At 46.2% G+C, this 21998-nt stretch overlaps 4 protein-coding genes across 7 annotated transcripts; all 4 read left to right on the top strand.

Moving 5' to 3' along the window:
- Positions 1 to 4: 4 nt before the first annotated feature.
- Positions 5 to 5217, top strand: LOC142891792 (uncharacterized). Of its 2 annotated transcripts, none has more exons than XM_076031622.1 (7): positions 5 to 367; positions 510 to 851; positions 1206 to 1318; positions 1692 to 1845; positions 3155 to 3643; positions 4361 to 4457; positions 4698 to 5217. In XM_076031622.1, exons 1-7 carry the CDS (start codon positions 262 to 264, stop codon positions 4810 to 4812), a joined length of 1416 nt encoding a protein of 471 aa, XP_075887737.1. In that variant the 5' UTR covers positions 5 to 261; the 3' UTR covers positions 4813 to 5217. The 2 variants fall into 2 exon arrangements, with proteins under 2 accessions (XP_075887737.1, XP_075887738.1); XM_076031623.1 differs by having other exon boundaries at positions 6 to 352.
- A 1563-nt stretch (positions 5218 to 6780) lies between these two features.
- On the top strand, positions 6781 to 10533 carry LOC142891791 (uncharacterized). 2 transcript variants are annotated; one of them, XM_076031619.1, is made up of 6 exons: positions 6781 to 6933; positions 7692 to 7799; positions 7949 to 7991; positions 8161 to 8294; positions 8813 to 8871; positions 9444 to 10533. In XM_076031619.1, exons 1-6 carry the CDS (start codon positions 6864 to 6866, stop codon positions 9885 to 9887), a joined length of 858 nt encoding a protein of 285 aa, XP_075887734.1. In that variant the 5' UTR covers positions 6781 to 6863; the 3' UTR covers positions 9888 to 10533. The 2 variants fall into 2 exon arrangements, with proteins under 2 accessions (XP_075887734.1, XP_075887735.1); XM_076031620.1 differs by lacking the exon at positions 6781 to 6933 and adding an exon at positions 6945 to 7347.
- A 1396-nt stretch (positions 10534 to 11929) lies between these two features.
- On the top strand, positions 11930 to 14136 carry timm10b (translocase of inner mitochondrial membrane 10 homolog B (yeast)). 2 transcript variants are annotated; one of them, XM_076031629.1, is made up of 4 exons: positions 11930 to 12222; positions 12298 to 12393; positions 12775 to 12943; positions 12998 to 14136. In XM_076031629.1, exons 1-4 carry the CDS (start codon positions 12196 to 12198, stop codon positions 13402 to 13404), a joined length of 699 nt encoding a protein of 232 aa, XP_075887744.1. In that variant the 5' UTR covers positions 11930 to 12195; the 3' UTR covers positions 13405 to 14136. The 2 variants fall into 2 exon arrangements, with proteins under 2 accessions (XP_075887744.1, XP_075887743.1); XM_076031628.1 differs by having other exon boundaries at positions 11931 to 12222; positions 12775 to 12936; positions 12991 to 14136.
- Positions 14137 to 14558: 422 nt separating this feature from the next.
- Positions 14559 to 21737, top strand: ilk (integrin-linked kinase). Its single transcript, XM_076031627.1, has 13 exons — positions 14559 to 14697; positions 15215 to 15367; positions 17826 to 17991; positions 18107 to 18202; positions 18356 to 18452; positions 18964 to 19047; positions 19118 to 19203; positions 19297 to 19406; positions 19850 to 19977; positions 20061 to 20182; positions 20699 to 20798; positions 20988 to 21118; positions 21199 to 21737. The coding sequence occupies exons 2-13, from the start codon at positions 15279 to 15281 to the stop codon at positions 21346 to 21348; spliced, it is 1359 nt and encodes a 452-aa protein (XP_075887742.1). The 5' UTR covers positions 14559 to 14697; positions 15215 to 15278; the 3' UTR covers positions 21349 to 21737.
- The last annotated feature ends 261 nt before the right edge of the window (positions 21738 to 21998 follow it).

Raw genomic sequence — 21998 nt, 5'->3', positions numbered from 1 at the left:
ACCCGACGAAAACAAACAGAGAGCACTGCAAAAGATTTGCAGAGACTGTAAATCTGCTTTCAAACAGGAGGTGTTCACCGCACGGTATCAGCGAGGCGCTGCTGACTCGCTCTCACTCTGTGTGTGTGTGTGTGTGGCTTCCTGTGAAGATAGGCCATCGTCTTCACTGTCACACACACTCTCCGACACCGCCGGGCTGACAGTCGGCGCCGTCGCTGCCTCCCCTCCGAGCCCTCCATGGATTCAGCCTGATTGATCCTAATGAGTTTGGGGAGCTTAGGCATGGCTCGAAGTGCACCAGCAACGGCTCTCCTCCTCCTCCTCCTCCACCTCCTCCTGCACGTTACACAAGGTAATCCCCGACCAGGTGTATTGCTCACACAACAGCCAACGAAGGCTGCGGGTTTTTTGAGACTGTTGGCGCTCGCATGCACTTTGAGAATTGTAAGAACATCCCCGTCCTCCTTGCTTTTCCCTCACAGCCGATATTTATCTGATGTGCTCTACAGGGCAGCAGGGTGTAGAGATGTTCCATCATGAGAAGATGGAGGTGACGGAGGGCCAAGATGTTGCGTTGCCGTGCATTTTGGGAAACAGCACTGAACAGATCCATGTTGTCAACACGGAGTGGAAGAAAGGCAGAGATGAAGCAACGAAACTGCTGGTGTACAACCCAAAGTTCGGGTCAGAGTACTTTCGGAGTAACATCAACTTGCAGATCCAGAACAACAGCATGGACTCTCATCTCATTCTCCATGGCGTGACCAGTACGGACAGTGGCATCTACATCTGCGTGCTCTCAACTTATCCGTTGGGCAACATCATCAGGGAGACAGAGCTAAAAATCAGAGGTAAGGCGACTTTAGAGAAGACTGCGCCGCACCAGAGGGCTCCAACTCTTAATTGTCCGTTGCATATATTTCACGTTGCTGCCGATTGCGTCAGGGTGCTGCTCCTCTGCCCGTCTCATCAATTATTTAACTTTGGAGCAAATGTTGTGAAGTAATTGCAAGAAGACATCTGCCGTAAAAAGCTTTGTTTTGCAGCGGCGGCGGACTCAATACATGCTAAGCTTCACCTACGGGTGACACAGAGGAGCAAAGCATATTTTTCATTTAAGTGATTTGTTTTTTGTTTATTTGTTTTTTGTTGACAGTGCTGTAGTGTTGTCAGAGCAAATCACCCTCACGCCATGTCTCCGCTAGGTCCCCATGTCGAAGTGATGTGTAACAATGAGAGCCAGGTCGAGGTGCGAGCTGGAGAAAACGTCACAATCAGATGCAAGGCGACGCCGGGCTCACGTTACATGTGGACCAAGGTAACGGAGAGAACTCATCCACCGTGTTCCACCGACTCGCACTCAATACAAATGCTGTCCTGCGGACTCATTTGACTTCCTGAGGTCTCCAACCAGTCTGACCTCAGACCCCCGACATCAATTGGGCATTTTCTTCTATTCTGTATCTGTGAAGCGGCCTGTCCGGCACCAACAACCACATTCACCACGTTCAAAATCACCTGATCACGTTTCTTCACAAATCTTCCAACTTCAGCAAGTCGCCCTCATCACGTCTACACATCTGGACGCAGTTGCTGCCATGTGATTGGCTGATTAGGCTATTTGAGTTAACAGGCAGTTGAATAAGGTAGCCAGTGACTTACCACCGTACATTCTATTTCACTGGCTCTAGAACAACTCCCTGGTGTCAGAGAACGCTTCCCTGGAGCTCTGGAGGGTGACTGAGGCTCACGCAGGGCTTTACAATCTGACCGTCCACACAGGAGGTACAAGTCAGCACAAATGGTTTTTCATCACAGTGCTACGAGCAACCACAAGCCGAGCGGGTGAGCTGCATCATTTTCTTTATTTTGTCCCCTTCTCTCTTTGTGTCACACTCAATTTCAGAGTTTCCTCCGGGCTGGATTAACTGTCTAGCAAAGGGCCCCGGAGACCCAACAACTTAATAAACTGCACTGGACCAGAGAGCTGATACTTGACTTTCTTTTTGTTATTATTGTGTGTAACGCACTCAATCCTCATTTTAATTAGCTGTGAGGAAACATTGGGAGGATTTGAGGCTCCCAGCCATGTTGCGTACCAACGTTCAGGGTCTGTGGTGAATTCCGAACTGCAGAATTTTGGGAGTTTAACGCTCAATTATTTGCCGTGAAGTCTATGGAGGACTGGGACGGGATGCACTATCGTGTGGAACCACCCAAATTGCTTGTTGTCTGTGCCCGCTGTGGAATGAGCCGCAGCACAGAGCCGCCAGTGGGTCGCACTGAAAACAGTGAAGTAATCTTCCCCCTTCCCACTTGTCTAGTTCCCCATCCTGGCTGTTTCTTGAGAACAATGTTGAATAAGAGACAGAGAAACGAAGCGGGTAAAGCCGCACAGACATCAGAAGCCACTTCCTGCTCATCACTTCTGTCAAACCACAAAGACGCTAATGTAACAAACATCATTGCAAAAGGCATCTGGACGGTTTTGGTGGTGTGGGGTAAGAGCACAACCTGTTGGACGCAGTGCAGTAGCACATCTAATTTGCAAAGAGATCAAAAAACAAGAAACATTTGCATTTTAAACATAGCCAGTGAAGGAAAACGTGACGATATTGGGAGTTCAGCCTCACAGCCTGAGTTTCCAGATCGACTGTACGCGTGAGGAGGGAAGCTGAGAGTGAATGATCCTTAAATCCATGTTTACTACTTGGGAAAATGTGTTAGCGATCCATGCAGTGACATTCACTCACTCTCGCTGTCTGGATTCAGGGAGTCGTGTCACTTGATTTGCGGTGCTGCTTCCTAAATACGTCTTTAAGACTCTTTTATTTCCACCTTGTGAATATTCATTAAAGGGTGATAAAAGCCAAGTCGACTTTAGTTTCAGAGGCGCATCAGAGCCCAGTGGATGTTTTAAAGTTTTGTGATGCATTGCTCAGAGAATAGAGGTTCCAGAGGTGGGAAGCTGAGCTTTTTACTGACTATTAAGCCACTTTTACACCAAGTTTGTGCTACTTCAAAACATTTAACAATTTTAGACATGTTTATTCGCTCCAGCTGCCGCAAGAAGGAATGATACCGAACCAAATTTCTTTCTTTTTCTGTATGTGTGTGTTTTGTTTGTAATCAGTGCAATAATGTTCTATTACAGTTTCAGATCCTGGGCCGGTACCGCCACGATCTACGTCTGCATCGGAGGTCACTGCGGCGGCCACCCACCTCACCATGTCGACACCAGCCAATGTCTTTTTCACCACGGACGTGACCCGCAACACGACTACGGCTGCCGACGTAACGGACAATCTCGTTAACGTCACAGCCAGGAAGAATGTGACGTCGCAGCCAACCCGCACGCAGCCCGGCACCACCTCAGCCCCTCCCACGTACACCGAGCACCATCCGACCGGCAACTCCAGCGATCGGCAGATAAACCAGACGCTCACTTCAAGCACCTCCACCCCTTTTACTGAGAAAGTGCCGTCCAGCGATCCCTCCGCGGGTTACACGACGGTCCTGTTCAACTCAACGCAGGGGGCGAGCAACCAGTCGGAGCCGGAGGTCATTAAGTCCACCAGTCTGGAATGGAGCACACAGGTCGGCTTCACGAGAGACTCGGCGGTCAACGAGGAACTACCTCCAGGTAAGAAGTGATTATGAGCCCCAGTGTGTCACAATGTATGTTCCGAACTGTGCCCCGTCTGCCTGAAATTGACCTTCCTACCGATGCTCAACAGTGTTTTAGGAGGGAGATCACAATAAGCTGAGCAGCTGACTAAATCATTTATTTATTCATTTACTTGCTGACTGACTGACTGATTCATTCACATATTTATTTATGGGGGGGTTTTCCAGAGATCATCCTAGGGGAGCTGGAGCCTCTAAAGGACACGCCCCCTGTAGGAGTGCTGAGTTGAGCCGCTGCATTTCCAGTGTGTAGATTTTGAGGGGAAAAAAACAGGGGGGGCTCAAGGGAGGCGGGGTTCGCACGCTGCAAAATACTCAACAGGTGAGGCCGCCTCCCTTCAAAACAACAGATGAACACCAGCGGCGCCATCTGGATCGCTGTTGTGTGCCTCAGCCTCAGGCTAGCGCGCTTGTTTGACAGAGACGCATCGCATTGATGGGAGTCACAGACAGGAGGACACCAACTGGGGGTGGGGGTGGGGTTCGAATGAAAAACAAACCAAAAACGCTTGGTATTGCAACTTATTCAAAATGCTTCAATCAATATCTTCCAAGTGTGTTTTGTTTCAGCAGAGAAAGCCGGTCGATACTTTGCAAACGTGGCGGGAGCGCAGTCCCCGAAAGTGACGCTTTTCTTTCCCCATTTCTTGCTTTTTGTGTTTCCTCAACACAGACCCGCAGAGTCGTCTGCTGCTGCTGCTACTGATCGTCCCACTGATATTGATCGCCGTGGTCGGCTTTCACTACGGGAGGCAAATAATGAAGAAGAGGTAAAGATCCAACCAGTAAACCTTTCCACCTGCTGGTATTTATTCAGGGTTGTGCGCCAGGGGTGACCCTGAATGTCCCCGATGGAAAAAAAAAAAATCTATGAATGTGATGGAACATGACCTGTAATAACCGGGCGTTTTCCGGATGCAGCGCACTTTCTAGCAACCTGTCAATATGTGTGTGTGTGTGTGTGCGCGCGCGCGCGCGCGCGTTTGTGTGCGTGCACGTTCTCTCCACAGGATGGATCTTCCACCTCCGTTCAAACCGCCTCCACCTCCGGTCAAGTACACAGGGCCGAGACACAGGGACACCTCGACTGAGTCCGCTCCATGGTGCAACGGGACCATTGCTTGAAAAAATGTGTAATGCCTGGTGTATTTCACACAGTGGCAGCTCGTAATCAGCACACCGTGGAGGTACCGTATGTGTTGGAGGAGACAGAGTTACTGAAATGAAGAAACTGCAGTGGTGGGTTGTTGTTGTTGTTTTTGCCCCTTGCTGGACACAGAAGTAATGTGCCAGAGTGTTTCTGGAGGATTAAAGCGCGAGGATCTACTGCAGGTTTTTTACAACTTAATTAGAGCTGGAGGCAACATGCTGGGTGGAGTTTGATTCATATATGCTGAGAGTAAATTGCTGCGAGTTCAACTATTTTCTCATTAGATTTTTTTTAAGATAGGCACCTTATGGATCTATAAAGGTTTGAATGCAATTATGTGTCATTTGAAATATTTGAAAATAAAAGGCGTCTTTATTGTATGCTGTGCCGGCGATTTACTGTTACTTCTCTGTCTTTCACGGCAATATGACTCTCACTTTAAAGCACACTTAATTAGCCGCGCCAACTATTGAGTGCAAACAAGCAGCCTGTTTATAGCCAGCGCTGATGGCTGATCCTCTGTGCTTCCTGTGGCCTTTTAAAGATCTGTACACATTCTGTAACGTAGTTAAGCCTTTCCTGCCCAGCGGCCGTCAATGACAATGTGGTCGCCACTGTCACCACTGCTTCCTCTTCTGTCCAACACATGCTTGTGGTAGAGTCCAGAGGCCAAGTCTTGTACATGAGTAACCACAGAGGTACGAGTGTATTTATGGATGTATTTTTTTTTCCCCCTAACTTGCAGCCCACACAGTGTGCAGGCGTGTTGTGTAGCAACTCCATGTATGGTGAACTTGAAACTATAACTTGGACCTACATGCCATATGGGGACTAATTAAACTTCTGCAAATAATACAACAGCGCCCCCTGTTGTTTACTGTATGCAAACCTCTGTAGTCCCCCAGTACCCAGACGCAGCCCTTGATGCTAATGATAGCTTAGTCTTCATAATATGGTCACTGTTATTTCCAATACAATTTAGATCTAGTGGTAAATCATATGATAATACATCATTTTAACGTACAAAGAAAATCCACACAGTGTTGCTTTAAAGAGTTAAAGCGTGGGCTGGGTCTCCACTTCCATTGATCCAATTCAGATTTTCTTCCCTCTTGAGGCCAGATGTCTGACATGAAGATGTAAGTGTAAGTAGGGAAGGGAAATGAGGGAGATCAGATACTGTCAAATCAGATTCAGGCTCATTTCTCTTGTATATCTGATAATCAGGTTTCTGCCATCTGAGCAGACAGAGCGGATGGTCCATGGTGGCTCCTTTCAACAAGCTGATTACACATGTTAGCCAAGACACCCACTGCTCAGATATCAGGTGGACATCAAGGTCCACAGATTCATCATGTACTGGTCTTACTCATCTTGTCTACTCTCATCTTGTTGTTGTTTTTTTTTTTCATTTTGACCTTTTCACCGCAAAAAATACACTGTTACGCATATATCTAAGGTATATATATATTATTAAAATATTCAAAACAGATGTTTGATTTTGCTTGATTCTTTGAAATTGTTTTTCACTTTCACTCACAAGCCGCACTCCAATCCTGCCCGCCAATACACACACACACACACACACACACACAGGTACAAAATGTGGCCAGGGAGCAACAAAAGAAATCTGGATGGGGTCTATGTGGTTGAAGAGCAGAATGAAATTGATCAAATACAATGTGACACTGCTTATAAAGAGGTTTAACTTCAATGAGTTTCTCAAAGTTCCAGAGTTCCAGTAAAGAAATATCTCCGTTGTACTTCTCATATCTCAGCCGTTAGACTTGTTGCCTCGTCGACGTTTGAACTGCAACGAATGACTGACGGTGCGCAGTTGCTCCCCGTCTTTCGTTCTCAAACCGGCGGCTCATCAGAATGAGGTTACTGCTTCCTGTTTGTAACTGCACAAGGAAACAGCTTCTTCAGCTGTGACGCCACCAGACAACGGAGGTAACGGAGGCGAGGTGAAGAATCAAAAGGGGTGGGGGGTGGGGCTAGCAAACGTCACTGGCTGAGCAATGCGATGGAGGACCGACAACGCTCAGCGTCAAGACAGACAGCCCATTTTGTTGAAGACGGCCCGAGTATGACAGGTGAGATCAGGCCAACTGCTGAAAATAAGCTTTTGTTGATGTGTTTTCTATTAGAGGCTGTAGGACGGTAGGGCTCCTTTTTCAGTGTTGTTTCAATTGTAACTGTTAATTAAAAAAAAGAGAGAGAAAATAAAGAAAAATGATCTCAGAGCAGTTGGACAAACAATAATGCAGATTAACAGAAAGCATTACTTCAAAGTGGATCGTCCTTTCGATCTTGCTGACGATGTCTCACTGCTTCGTCTATTAAACTCTTCGTGTGTTTCCTTTCCCCCAGAATTCTCCGTACGGTGAGCCCTGCATCACTAGTTTCAATGCAGGGCTCACGGCACCTGCCCACGCTTGCTGTGTGACCTCTACACTGTTTAGATTGCAGATGTTATTCAGTGCTTCCACGAATGGCAACTTTAGACGGTACGCAGCATGATGCTCTGATTTGCTAGAAAAACAAAAAACAAAAGAGAGTGAGTTTTGATTTCCTGTCGCTTGTCTCGTTTTCCCTTTCAGGCCTTTTCATTCACGCAGGTCCAAAAAACAAAAATGCGGTTTTAACTGCCGTCCTTGTGTTTTAGTTTCCTTGTTTTCTTTTGTTTGTGGGTCTTTTCCGCTCATCATTAGGACAGCTGAAGGAGAAAATCTGAAATGTGTGGGATTTTTTTTTTTTCAATATTCAGTTTCTGAGAGGGGAGAGTGGCCACAAACAGAAGCTGAAGCGGTTTTAAAGGCAGTAACGGTCAGCCTGCCTGTGACTTTTTCAGACTGTGAACTGGCGGTCCCGGGCCTGGTGCTATTATCTCTGGCCCTGTTTGCCTCAATGATTCTCAATGCCTTCCTCTTCATCAGACGCCAGCCTCCTCCTAGCAGAGGTACGCTTCAGTTTTTCTCGGATGTTGTTTTTGTTTCAAATATTTATGTAAAAATATATTTTAAAAAAGATATGACTCTCTCAGCGTTTACATGGACAATTCTTTGGAAAAACCTAAATGACTAAATGTTTTGTTTATTTCTTCGAAAGGCACAACCACATGCTGCACCCCATACGTTTTTGATGAAGAAAGGTGGGCACTTTTTTTTTTCTTGTTTGTTTTCCAATTGATGCCCTAATGACACGTCCTCATCTGGAGCGCTGCGTCAGGCGTTGTGTCCCACGAAAAGTGTTTTGTTGGTGCAAGAATTTCAGTTTCCCACAGAAAAGTGTGACAGTGCCCCTCTGTTCCTTTGCCAAAGCATCTCACAGGATCCGGGGCATGATTTCCCCAACTCCAGTCAGGGTCAGCAGCACCAGGAGCAGGTGGACTCTGACAGTTATCCCGATCAGCTGGAAAATCCCATCTACGGCAACATCATTGCAAACAGGAGAGGTGAGCATTGGCCGGCGAGCCGTTCCGTCACCGTTGAGGAGAAACAGGAAGCCTCAAACACAGACACTTGGTTCCCTATTTTCTGAATTCATGAGCTGTTTTTTTGTTTTTTTTCCCCCAAACATTAAGAGTAATAAAGAATTAAAATGTGTAAAATGTGCCTGCAAAGAAGACAAGCTGAAAGTTTATTTGGCAGTTTGGACAAATTTTCAGTCATGAGCAACAATATACATGTCGGGTTAAAAAATCTACTGAACACCTTCCTTTTGAGTTTGGTTTCACCTTTATCATTTCCAACAGCGACTAAATGCAAATGTGCATCAAACACAACTGAACTGCAGTTTTATCTCGTCTTGCATCCCACAGCGACAGCTGAAAATGATCTAGTGTCTCAAAACAAATAATGAGTTGTAGTGTAATTTTGGACCAATTCACACCTCAAAAGAGCCGTGTGACTCACGGACTGCATTGAAACAAATACGCAGTGCATCAGCCGACCGTGTGCTTCTCATCCTCAGGTTCGGTGGAAGGCTGCTACGAGATAATGACTGCGCAGCACGCCAGAGATCGCACGAAGGTAAACACTCACACCGGCTTCTTTTTTGGTTTTCTTTGAGCGAGTCACCTTATGCTCACGTCATGTCGTCTGTAATTTGCTTATTAATAAAAATTGTTGTTTGTCTGGGGCTTCTGTGTGTCTGGCTGTCAGGATAGTATAACTGTAGAACTAAAGGTTTTTTATGATTATATCTAAGCTGCGTGTGCTGCTGCATGGACTAATGGACTTAAAAAAAATAAATGAAAGACCAAACTGACGAGGTGATGAAAATAAGAAATGAGTTCCCATAATGTACAATCAATGTACCTGTTTAATGATGTGTGCTATTAGGGGTTTGCATTGTTCTTTTCCCACCAACAGTGAATATCTTCAGTTTCATCTGCAGCATATGCAGCTCAGGCTGACATATTTTCAAGGCGGAAGGCAGCTAGAATGATACAGGTTGTGGTCAACGAAGCTGTGAACCGAAGACCAGATTAAAAACGTGGTGTTCTAAAAATAAACCAAAGACAGAAGTTTCTGTGAAGGAGCAGCCACAGAATTGGCGACAGCAATTACAAACATGTTTCCGCTGCTTCTGTTAAAATCAGCTCACAGATCCAGACCTGAATTACGCCTCGCTTGACCTGAAGATGGCCAAGTTACGGAAGAAAGCTCGCCAGCAGGGCCACAACGCGCCGCAGGACCAGCCGCCTGTTCGCCAGGCGACCCCCGCCAACGTGTTCTTGGAGGTGAACGCCGACGTGGACGCACAACTTCCCAGCAGAGACACCGGCACCATGGTGTCGCACAGTAGCATCTACCTGAACAGCCAGCAGATAGCCCAGGAGGCCGAGGACAAGGAGAAAGAAAGGAGCTCGGAGGGGGAGAGTGCATGCTGGGACGGGGTGAGATGCTCCGGGGACGGGTACTCAGAGAGGAAGGGGAGGAGGGAAAGGCAGAGCTACAGCAACGGAAGTGCATGTACGCAGCTGTCGGAGGTGGAGGCCAGTCAGAGTGACGGCTCGCTCAGCGAAAGCAACCACAATAGCTAAAAAGTTGTTTAAAAGGTCCCCCTAATTTGCACAATTCACTTTACGGCCGTTTTCTGTGTCTCGAGTCTCCAACAGTCCATCCTTCACTTCACTTGCTAGACTTGTTGGCAAAAGCAAAAGCAGAAACGGTCAATAGAACCCATGCCAAATGAAAAGTGTGTCATTTAAAAAAGGCAAGTATATCAAAGACTTGTCTGATTAATTCAGAAACAACATATTAATCAAAACAGCAATGGAGCCACTTTTTTCCATTTTGACGGGTTGCGCAATATCAGTGTATTAGCAGGAAGTGGTTCCCTGGGGCGGGGCCTCTCAACCTTCATGAGGCCCGAGCCATTGGAATGATCAGTGCCTGGACACATGGTAGTCTTCTGTTAAAAACTGACCATTTTTGATAAAGGTTGTAAATGGAGGTCTACATGTGTGTAATGTATTTGGGAACTAAAGAGGGCTTTCTTTTCTTTCTTTTTTTTTAATTATTATTACTAGTATTATTCATTTTGTGAGCTTGCTCCACTACAGCCCAGGATGAGTTCAGGATACAAACTGAGACTGACAGAATTGTCCCCAGCAAAATTGCAATGTCAATATTGTGTCAAAATAATAATAATAATAAAAAATTCCAATCACTTGTTTCTTCAACATAAACTGTCTGATTCAATATTCACCTTTCACTGTAGCGTGAACACTTTCCCCTGATGCAATGATTCAACCCCCGTGAACTCTGCCCATTGAGCAACTGCAGAACAAAAGGTGCATCTTCCTGTAAAGGCGATGAAATGAACACAAAGCAGAGGAAACATTTAGTGACATTTAGAGGTCAAGGGCCAAGGTGGAAATTTGTTTGCCAAAGACAAAAGGGAGGCTTCAAATGATCAGAGGACAGGCACGATCTAGATTTCTTGTGGAAAACGTGCAAAAGGGGAGGGTGCGGCATTTTGTAACTGCTGTCTTTCCGTGCTGTGGGCGACAGCCAAGCCTCCAGAGGTGACACCTCCTTGAAGAAATGTGCTTGTCCAAGCACGGGCAGATGTGCTTGTCAGAGATGTTTTGAGTCAAGATGAAATTAACATAAATATCAAATTAAAGAGAGGAGAGAGAAAGCAGCTATAAGTCATGTGTTTTGCCCTACCGTGGGTGTATTATTATGTTAATGTCACCCACCAAGGATTTTCCTCATCAAAGTTATGATAATGGTCATTAGCCTTATAATCTGCACTTATGGGTTGATGCGCCATCTGCCTAAATGATTATTTTGCTGTCTGTAATTCCCACTGGCCTTCTTTCTGCAGTGGGGACTGGGCTCTGAAGTGAAGCCTGCAGTCCACTAACCCTTTGTTGTGACAGTTTTTCCAATAGCTGACTGTGGCCTATTTTTCCCCGCTGTGGATTCATTTAGGCCCTTGGGCCTCTTTTTTTTTTTCTTCCTCGCTTTCAACTGTTGTGGACACAAAGTGGTGGTGCAACGCCACATGAGGAGATGCAGACATTTAGCAAGACAGTATTTGTCCATTACTGGAGGTTTGAAGGCACCGTGAGGAAGATTTAGGGACATCTAGAGTGAACGCATGTTGCAAGGAAATGAAAGACTAGTAAATTGAATGACCCTGACAAAATCCACATTCTGGATTTTCTCAAGAAAAATCTTGGTCACACAGAATGGCCACAAGTGGATTCGTTTTGCAATGTTTGCAAAATAAGTTGAAAACACAGTTTGTTTTCAGTGACAATGTCTTACAACCACATGCATTACATTTTGATCATTTTAAAATGTTACAGAGTGGGCCGTTAAGAATCCATTACAAATGTATCTCAAAATAAGCATTTAATCATGCTTGTGAGTAAATCAAAATTTCAATCATTTTCCAAAATATTCCATTAAAATATCTTCTAGTTTTTATAACGAAGTCATTGCTGCATTGTACTCTAACTGTGTATAACCTAGCGGAAAATCAGCAGTTGAAGATGATGAACAAATTCCACTGTACCTGTGCTGGGAGCAGAACATTGTTTGAGGACTACAACCGAGTGACGCGTCTGCTGGGGGCGGAGACTATCTAAGAACCAAAGATGGCGGCGCGCTATGAATGTCATGCCTGCTAAAATTCTCAGCCAATTCTGTCAATATTAGATGCTTTTAGGGACCTGTTCACTCTGACATGCAATTGGCATCCTATGGGTAAATTCCCTCATCACTGTAGACAGTTAAAAACTAGGGAAAATACAAACGGTTACCCTAGTGAGTCTGAGTAGTCCCTCCGGTTCTTGCTGTTAGCATCTCAGCTAACCCGAAGCCGACAGAATCACAATGGATCCTGACCAGCAAATGCGAAATGTAAGTCGTATTGACGCATTCGTGATCAAAACTTTCACCGATCTTTTCTGATATTAACCGCCTTGTCTTGTGCAGCTGCGGGATTTTCTCCTGGTTTACAACCGTATGACGGAAATCTGCTTCCAGCGATGCAGCAGCAACTTCAACTACAGAAACCTCACCATGGACGAGGTACGGGTGCCGCTGCGTGCCGGTATATTTTGTCTATCTGAATGTAACATTATGCTTTATGGCTTTGTGGGTAAAACGCATTCTTGTCATTATCTTTTAACGGCCATGCTTTAGCTGAGGGCTCGTTTGATGTTGGTCACCTTGGTCAGCGTCATTTGACGTGCTGTTATGTATCTCGAATTTTTTCACCAGTTATTTATTACATTTCCATTACACTTTAATGTAAGGACATTCATTTAAGACCGCAGAGATAATTCAGTTTTGTTTTAAGATGAACAATTTCTCTATTATTAAATCATTCTAATTAAATGCTTGTCAAACTTTTCTTTCCTCCTTTGTTGAACAATATCACTATTGTGCTCTTTCCTGTCGTTGTCCCAGGAGCGCTGTGTGGACAACTGCGCGGGCAAGCTGATTCGCTCTAACCATCGCTTGATGGGCACCTACGTGCAGCTGATGCCCCGGATGGTTCAGCGGCGGTTGGAGGAGATGGAGAGCAAAGTCAAGGCCGCAGAGGCTGCCGCTCTGCCTCCGGCCGCAGAGGCTGCCGCTCTGCCTCCGGCCGCAGAGGCTGCCGCTCTGCCTCCGGCCGCAGAGGCCCCACAGGCATCTGAAAGCAGCATCACCTTAGCGCCGCTCCCACAAGGAACCCTCTCAGTGACTGATACTGTGCCAGAGGTCCAAGTGCCTCTCTCAATGCCATCAGAATTAGAAATCCCACCTGGGCTTAACACCAGGGTGCCCAAATCCGCAGCGGCCTCAGAGGTCAGTTTATCAGCTGCTGCAGCGCTCACGCCAATTAATGAAGCAACGTATCCCTCAGTGCTCAACGATCCTGGCAGCGGACTGTCTCTCGCCGCAGGCCTGCCTCAGCAGCAGGTAGCCGGCGCCCAGATTGAGAGCTCGTCATCATCGGCTGTTTTTGTGCCATCCAAATCATCTTCAGCACCAGCCGACGTGGCGACAGCAGCCCTAACCGCACACGTTCCCTCTGCGGCCAGCAAGGAATGATGCACAGTCTCTGTCAGTGTTGGCTCATCAAACTGTGATATATGTCTCCCTTCCAAACTATTCACAGTATCAAATCAGCTCCTCCAGCCAGAGTTGGTCTGTTGTTTTTCAGTGGAGGAGAGGTAATGGAAATGTCAATGGGGGGGGGAACGTAACGTTATGTCTGAAACTTAAATGTTGCTGTATTTTTCACTGTCATATTTAGGTTTCATATGAATCCATGCAAATTCAGTTTATGTGCTATAAATCATGCCCATGCTGCTGGAACCAAAGTAAACAAGTAAATGGGAAACATTTTTCGCCTGTACCTCCGATGCTTTGTTTACGTGCCAGCACAAACACGCTGTTGAGAAATGTGCCTATTGAAAATGCGGTGCATTCTAATAAACAAATGCTGATTAAAGTGAAACACCGGGGAGATGGCACATGAGAAGAATTGCACCAACAGAAATATTTTTGGACAGAAATACGTATGTCAGCAAAGTGTAACAGCGGTGAAAAAAGTTGTAAGTACACATTCAGAAAAATGTTCCACGTCAATGCTTTCTTTTTTTTTGTTTTTTAATGTATCATTTTGGTTTGAGACTGCTGAAGAATCAGCATATCCTGTAGCAGCAAAGTATTGTTTTATGTGAAAATTAAACCTTCAGATTTGATAAGAATTGTCAATCTCATTTTTTACTTAAAATGAATAATTTATTTATAATAAAGGGCTAAAGATAATTCAACTTATTGTTTTTGCATTGCTGTTTATTTGTAATCCCCATGAATACATGGCTAATGCCATATTTATCTCTTTAATGAGGTGGCGAAAGCAATAATCTTAACAGCAGTCACTATGAAAACAACAGGTTATTACTACAGTTGCTTTGAAACATTACTTGAGATTAATTACTCCACTGGACAGCAAATGAATGAAACAAGCGCGCAGCTAATTTTACCCCTGACTCCAGCTGACAGAGAGACGAGTGAAGCGCAGAGGAATAGCAGTATTTGTGTGCGAGATGTCACCCCTCACCTGCTGCGGGTATTTTTGGCCGCCGGGCGTCGCATCGCTGCATTGCATCCAGCAGGTGTCGCCGTTTCGCAGCGTCCCGTCGTCCCTGACAGTAGCGGAGCTGCCTCCCGCCGCCAGTAGCCCACATCAGCTCGGAGTTACGGGGCGTGGACTCCGACCAACAATTCCCCCTCCTTGCTCCAGAAGTCTGAGGAGACGGCGGACTTTTCCTCGGCGGCTGGGAAGGAAAGAAAAAAATAAGGAATCTGAAAGGAAAATCGAGATATCGAAAGCTGGTAAGGAGACACAGATTGCTGAAAAGTTCGACTTGGCTTGTGGGAGATGGAGTTTCTGCGGCGGATCCGAACTTCAACGTGACTTTTTAACAATAGATTTGAAAGTGATCTAAGACGTCGGCCCCGTCGGAAGAAGTTGCCGTCAAGGGGATGTTGGATTTTAAAGTTGTAAAGCCCATTGGTGGATTAGCTGGTTTGGTGTCGGTCTTACAACAACGTGATAGCTCTGATGTTGGAGAAATGCGCTTAAAACTTTGAAACTCAAACACTTCCATTTCATTCTGTGGACGCTCACAATCGCTTATTTTACACACCCTGACGCATCCTTCGTCATATTTGGGTCTGACATCTTTCTTTCTCTCTTTCTTTCTGTCTCTCTCTTTCTGTCTGTCTGTCTGTCTGTCTTTCTTTCTTTCTTTCTTGTTGCTCGAGGCGGCGTTGTGTCTCATTTCCGAATACTTCCTTTGCCAGGCTTAATATATCTGATCCCAACTTTTTTTTTTTCCTCCCCCTGAAGGAGCAGCAGCAACAGCAGCAGCAACAGCAGCGAGCAGTCACCAGAGGAAGCCCGCAGCGCAACCATGGATGACATCTTCACGCAGTGTCGAGAGGGCAACTCTGTGGCTGTCCGCCTGTGGCTGGACAACACGGAGAACGACCTCAACTTGGGGTGAGACATCAGATCAACACACACACACACACACACACACACACACACACACACTAGCTGCTGCTTGGATGTCAGATTATTTACAGGCAGTCGGGAGGATTTGCTGCGGTGTGTGAGGCGGTTGCTGCTGCTGCTGCTGCTGCTTGTGCGTGCGTGCGTGTAAAAACTATCCCTGGCCACTATGAAAGGTGCTCAAATACTTTCCATGATGTGCTTTTTTTTCCTCCCTCACTGCAGCTCCACATGTGCTGCTGCCTCTGCTACACACCAGCCGGCTCTGCTAATCCCAGTCTAGTTTTTCTGGGTTACACCCCACCACCCCACACCCCCCTTTTCCAGCTTCTTCTTGAATTCCTCTCCCTATGATGTCATCCTTCCAGAAGCCTGTGCATAAAAAGCATGTGGGCGATTTTTGGGATGACTGCACACAGATGACTCAGATGATATTATGGCCTTAAACTCATCCTACACAGCGCCTGATGCGGTTTAGTTTTGTTTTGTTTTGTTTTGCCCTAACAGCACATTAGTAAGAGAATCTCATTTGAATGGCGCTTTTTCCAGAGTGGATTGTGAATAATGCGTCACAAGCTCTGATAGATGAAGAAATTACCCATTATAAAACTATTATAATTTCCCATAAGGTTTTTATCCATTTTTTTGAGCCCCCACAGCCAGATCCTGCTGGCTGATATTATTTCAACACCGGAGGGGAGCTCCAAGACCTCAGCGCCAAAGACCTTGGTTATCTCATTCTTGGGCCAGGCCATATATGTGCAGTTTGTTGACGTTGACTCGTGGGGCTCGCAGAGCTGCTGGCCAACCACGCAGCAGCCAGGGCCATTTCCTCTGCTCAACTCCATAAAGGGCCAGGCTCCCGCCGACAGAGCTCCTCCGGCAGCCCCGGCGTAAACATCAGAGCGGGAGAGCACTCATTACTGGCCCGAGGCGAGGCGGCAGCAGCAGCCTGCGCAGAACAACCATCATTTCCCCCCCAATAATGCACATTAAGAGTTGTGTTGCGCTGGGAAAATGTGCTGCCCCGTGGGACGTCAAGCGAGCTGTTGTTTCAGATCTTCCCCCAGGAAGTGCTTGTGTACTTGATTGACACAGGAAGTTGCATGGGGTTAGGAGAAGGGTGGGGTGGGGGGGAGGGGGGGTTGTCGACTTTTAAAGAATGTGCAGGACTCCACTCTGGTTTTGCAACGCTGCCCTGTCTGTTTTGACTATTTAGAGGGTTAGCCAGACGATGGGCTGTCCATCCAGAGTCCGGGTTCCCAAACTGCTAGTGATGGCCGTTTCCTACAGGCCACACACACACACACACACACACACACACACACACACACACACACACACACACACACACACACACACACCGTCCGTAGGTTCATTGTTAATCAGAGGGCAGGTTTCGTGGCTTTGCACGGCGGTGTGAGGAGCTCAGGCAGCTGCAGCAGAGTTAAGATCATGTTGGTGGGTTGGTGGGTGGGTGGGAGGGGGGGTGGAGGGACTCTAAGTTACTAAGGTTAACAGTGGGGGTGGGTGGTTGGGTGGGCTGCTCGCACCCAGGTGACGGCTCTCGGCTCCTCGCAGACTGCTGTGCGAGCAGTCTAGGCGCACGGCGAGCAGGCATTCCAACACTCCGCGGACATATTTATCACCGTGCCCGCCGACGCGCCGCTTCCAGGCCACGGGCGTAATGGTGAAGCATGTGCTCAGGTCTAAATAAAGACTGGTGGGATGTGAGAACCTGCGTGTCCGAGGTTTCAGGGAGAAAAGACCCACAGTTACTGTTTATTCAGCTGGCACCACTGGAAGGCGTGTGTTCTAACCACCTTTTCTAAATATTTTAATCCGAGTCCCATGTTGTGGTTCATTCCCATGACTAATATTTTTTAGGACAGTTTCTGCAACGTACAGTGATGCAGCTGGTCAGTTTGCTGCCGAGATGTGAGAAAAGTCCATCATTTACTTTTATTTTTTTGCTCCTCTTTTCAGAAAATGTGAACTAAAGCATGCTGCTTTGGAAATCAGCCCTTTGTGATGTCACAGTGGCCGTCAGTACCTCTCTTCCCAGACAGGTGCCAAACATGAGCCGCAGCAGGGCATCCGTGCTTGCAGGAAGACAAAACTTAGCATTTAGGAAGGAAACAAAATGCTAAGAATGTTGTTTTCTGGACATTATTTGGGCAAAAACCAAAAATCCTGGACCTCACTGGAGAAATGAGCACCTCAGAACGAGATCTGGAGCTTTAAAGGTTAAAAGGTTCCGCGGTGCAGCGCCCAGGAATCATTGGGTGATCTAATCCCCCAATTCCAACACCAAATACTGAGCGGCAAGCAGGGAAGCAATGGGTACCGTCTTTTTACAGTCTTTGGTAACGTGTGGTTGTGTGTGTGTGTGTGTGTGTGTGTGTGTGTGTGTGTGTGTGTGTGTGTGTGTGTGTGTGTTTTCTAGCGATGACCACGGATTCAGCCCCCTCCACTGGGCGTGCCGGGAGGGGAGGAGCGGCGTCGTGGACATGCTCATCATGAGAGGCGCTCGAATAAATGTGATGAACCGCGGAGACGACACCCCGCTGCATCTGGCAGCCAGTCACGGGCACCGAGACATTGTGGCAAAGGTGGCGCAAGCACTTAGACATAAATCAGAAGAACGCTTTTATGCTTTTTTTGTCATTGTTTTTTTAACTGTTTCTCTTGCACAACTTTCCGCGTCCTGTTTCCTGCGAATACCAGCTGATTCAGTGCAAAGCCGACCCCAATACGGTCAACGAGCACGGAAACACACCACTCCACTATGCCTGCTTCTGGGGCCAAGATGAGGTGGCAGAGGTACAGTGTAACACACACACACACACACACACACACACACACACACACACACACCACAGTTGCTCCTATGGTGCTGTTTCAGGGTTACACTGCCCTCCTCTGGCAAGAAGGGGTGTGGGCGTTAAAGTATGCTGCTCTGTCTGTCTTTTGTAGGACTTGGTGGCCAGCGGCGCCCAGGTCTGTATGTGTAACCGGTATGGACAGACACCTCTGGACAAGGCCAAGCCTCATCTAAGACAGCTGCTCCAAGGTCAGAGGTCATGAACAGTATTTTTAAAAGGTCATCCAATGTGTCTAACCAACTTGAAAAGAGAAAACTGAAGCTTTTACTTATTTTTGCTTGCTTCAGTTTTTCGAGAGTGTGTCCTGGAACATATCAGTCCTCTGTGATGTCATTGAAGGCACTGTCCAGATTAGTGACAACAACCCCCCAGCAGTGTTCATTCTTTCCTTTCGAGATTGCCTCACGGTCTCAGTACCTTCCAAACATGTGGGAGCTCCAGCAAAGCAAAACATCAGTTTTAGGGGAAAGCTAACATTGAATAATATTATACTGTAGGCTGCAAACAGAGGGCTAAATGCCCTGCAGCTCTAGAGAGTTTTATTGATTATTAACAATGCAAGATTGCTCCACTTGAGGCCAAGATGAATAAATTAGATAAAGGGTATAATATGGGACCTTTAAAACCTCACTGGGTTATTTCCTGTCAAGTTAAAGGTTTGACTGCAGCAACTGTTTGTCTTCCCTCCCTTTTTTGTAGAAAAGGCAGAGAAAATGGGCCAAAGCATGACCAAGGTCCCCTATAAAGAAACTTTCTGGAAGGGCACCATGAGAACACGACCCCGTGAGTAACACAAATCGTATTATCGAATCCGGGAACTCGGTTGGATTGTTCATGTTTTGGATACTTCCAGGTAATGGCACCCTCAACAAGCAGGCTGGTATTGATTACAAGCAGCTTTCTCTGCTGGCCAAGATCAATGAGAACCAGTCAGGAGAGGTCAGTGCATGCTGCCAGGCCATTATAGAGTGTGTTTTTTTTATTTTTCTAAATCTGCCCTGCTGTTTAATTGACTGGCTGTTCTATATACAGTTATGGCAAGGTCGATGGCAAGGCGACGAGATCATAGTGAAGGTGCTGCAGGTGAGGGACTGGACCACCAGGAGGAGCAGAGACTTCAATGAGGAACACCCGAAACTCAGGTGATTCTCACGCGTCCATTTTGAGGATCGCTTTTGTTGGCGAAAGCTCTGAAAACCTTTGCTTCAGTTTTGCCAATGACACAATGGTTTGCAGCTGTTGACTCTACATGCTAAACAAAGCCATAATAGGAGAGAAATGAGATGGGCCAATTTAAAAAGGGGTTGTCAACATTGCGAGAGTTAAGGCCTGCAAATTTCCAAGCAACACCTTTCCAAGAGCAACTTGGCACTTGGCATTCTCTTTTTAGAGTCAACAGGGTCAATGTTAGAGGGCAACAAGTGGTTTTTAAAACCACCTTTTTGTCCCTGTGTATTCGTTTTTGCAGCATCGAAAATCCCTTTACACATGGCATTTTTAAATAGCATCAGATCCTAATATAAGAAGATTGTAGCACATCATGAATGAACGGAGTTGTTCACACTCTTCTGCCATCTGTCTGTAGGATCTTCTCTCATCCAAACATTCTCCCTGTTCTCGGGGCCTGTCAGGCACCTCCATCCCCTCACCCCATCATCATCACCCATTACATGCCCTACGGATCTCTTTTCAACATCCTGCACCAGGGCACTAGTGAGTAGTTTGAACGATTCAACCGGATGTGCCTGCAGCTGGGCACATTTTCACTCCTCTCCTCCGGTTCCCTCCTCCCTCAGCCCTGGTGGTCGACCAGAGCCAGGCCGTGAGGTTCGCGCTGGACATAGCGAGCGGCATGGCTTTCCTCCACACCTTGGAACCAATGGTTTCACGACTTTACCTCAACAGCAAACATGTTATGGTGAGAGCAGGTTATTCCCACCCTTGACTACCACTAGGGGGCAACCAACCAACAAGTTTGGTTGTAGATGTAGCCTCCTGCTAACATGAGCGTTTTGTTAAACTTCCCACAAGCATGGAAAGAGTGGCAAAAACTAAAACATTTCACTAGGGGAGCCGTGGCTTTCCTGAGGAAGTTATCAGTGCCCTTTGTGACATCACAAATGGCTAATTTGTGCTGCTGTCCTAGTTTATTTTCTGAAGGTGGAGCTAAAGAAGAAATAAAAATAAAAAACAACTTCAAAGTTCACTGAAGGATTGATGTAAGAACAATTAACCTGAAGAAGGTTTAATTGTATTAAGCCCTCTGTTTGTGGCCCAGAGGTGAAAGGATACACTTTATGAAAACTGGAGCTAGTAAAATAAATACAGGCTGAACTTTGGTCATTCTGGGCAGGCTAGAGACACATTATTGTGAGAAAACATTGTTGTGCATTTTGCATAATATGGGATCTCAACTGACTTTAACTGCTTTCAGATTGATGAGGACATGACTGCTAGAATCAGCATGGCCGATGCCAAGTTCTCCTTCCAGTGTCCCGGACGCATGTATTCTCCAGCATGGATGGCCCCTGAAGGTACCCCCACCCCCCGACCCCCGTCAATTTTCAATCCCCTCTGTTATCTACTTCTATAGGCATCATATATCCTTCTCTGTATGATTTGATGCAAACTCTGTTCACTGCTTTACATTAAACCATGCAGTGTGTCGTCCGCACTCAGAGCTAAAACAGACCCTTCAGCCAATCTACTCATATTTTTTCCAGCCTTGCAGAAGAAACCCGAGGACATTAATCGACGATCGGCAGATATGTGGAGCTTTGCGGTGTTGCTGTGGGAGCTGGTCACCAGAGAGGTGCCCTTTGCTGACCTCTCGCACATGGAGATCGGCATGAAGGTGAGTTAGGATGGAAATATTTATCTACTTCGGGCTTATCCTGAAACTTTACCTCTTGTCTCCTCCCCGCTCCTGCTCAGGTGGCCCTGGAAGGTCTGCGTCCCACAATCCCTCCTGGGATTTCACCTCATATCTGTAAACTGATGCGGCTCTGCATGAACGAAGACCCAGCCAAGAGACCGAAGTTTGACATGATCGTTCCCATCCTGGAGAAGATGCAAGACAAATAAATGCTTTTAAAGGGCTCCCTGCAACTCCACTACTATACTATTAATGATTTTTGTTTTATTTTTTTGTTACATTTTCAGACCACTTGTTAACCTTGCTTCCGTCACATATCAGCTAAGCCACTGTAAATACTGTCAAAGACCACTTCAGACACACAGTCCAAACACATCTATTTTATTTGTTCTTGTATAATTTAATTTGGAGGTATAAATGTTTATTCTTATGCCTATGTTACTTCTTTTTTTAAGGGATGGAAATATGTTTATTGATCCAGTATGGACAGTACATGGCAATGAGTTTGAAAGAAACGGATCCAAAGCAACGTGTTGAAAAATAATGCTTTCATCAACGCCTATAATCTTTGCAATAAATGTTTTATATTTATGATAAATCCTCTGGTTTTGTTGTGCAAGCGTCCGTCTTGGAGAATTATCAGACTGAGACAGACAACGTGTTCTTATCAGCATTAGTCACTGATCCTGAATGTCCTATATTGGATTACATCTCCATTTTCAATTTATCTAAATGGAACTAAACTAAAACCAAAATGATTTATTGCATTCATAAGATCCTTTGTTTTCTCCTCTTGTTGTTCCGACGCAAGCGACCGAGATAATTTTCTCCTCATTGGACATGTTTTCTGAACGTGTGC

The sequence above is a fragment of the Nelusetta ayraudi genome, unplaced genomic scaffold, assembly GCF_046127955.1.
Source record: "Nelusetta ayraudi isolate G7.1 ecotype Tasmania unplaced genomic scaffold, CSIRO-AGI_Nayr_v1 ptg000033l, whole genome shotgun sequence".
NCBI classification, from domain to species: domain Eukaryota; kingdom Metazoa; phylum Chordata; class Actinopteri; order Tetraodontiformes; family Monacanthidae; genus Nelusetta; species Nelusetta ayraudi.
Note: the sequence above shows the minus strand (reverse complement) of the source record. Positions and strands in the feature narration are given on the sequence as shown.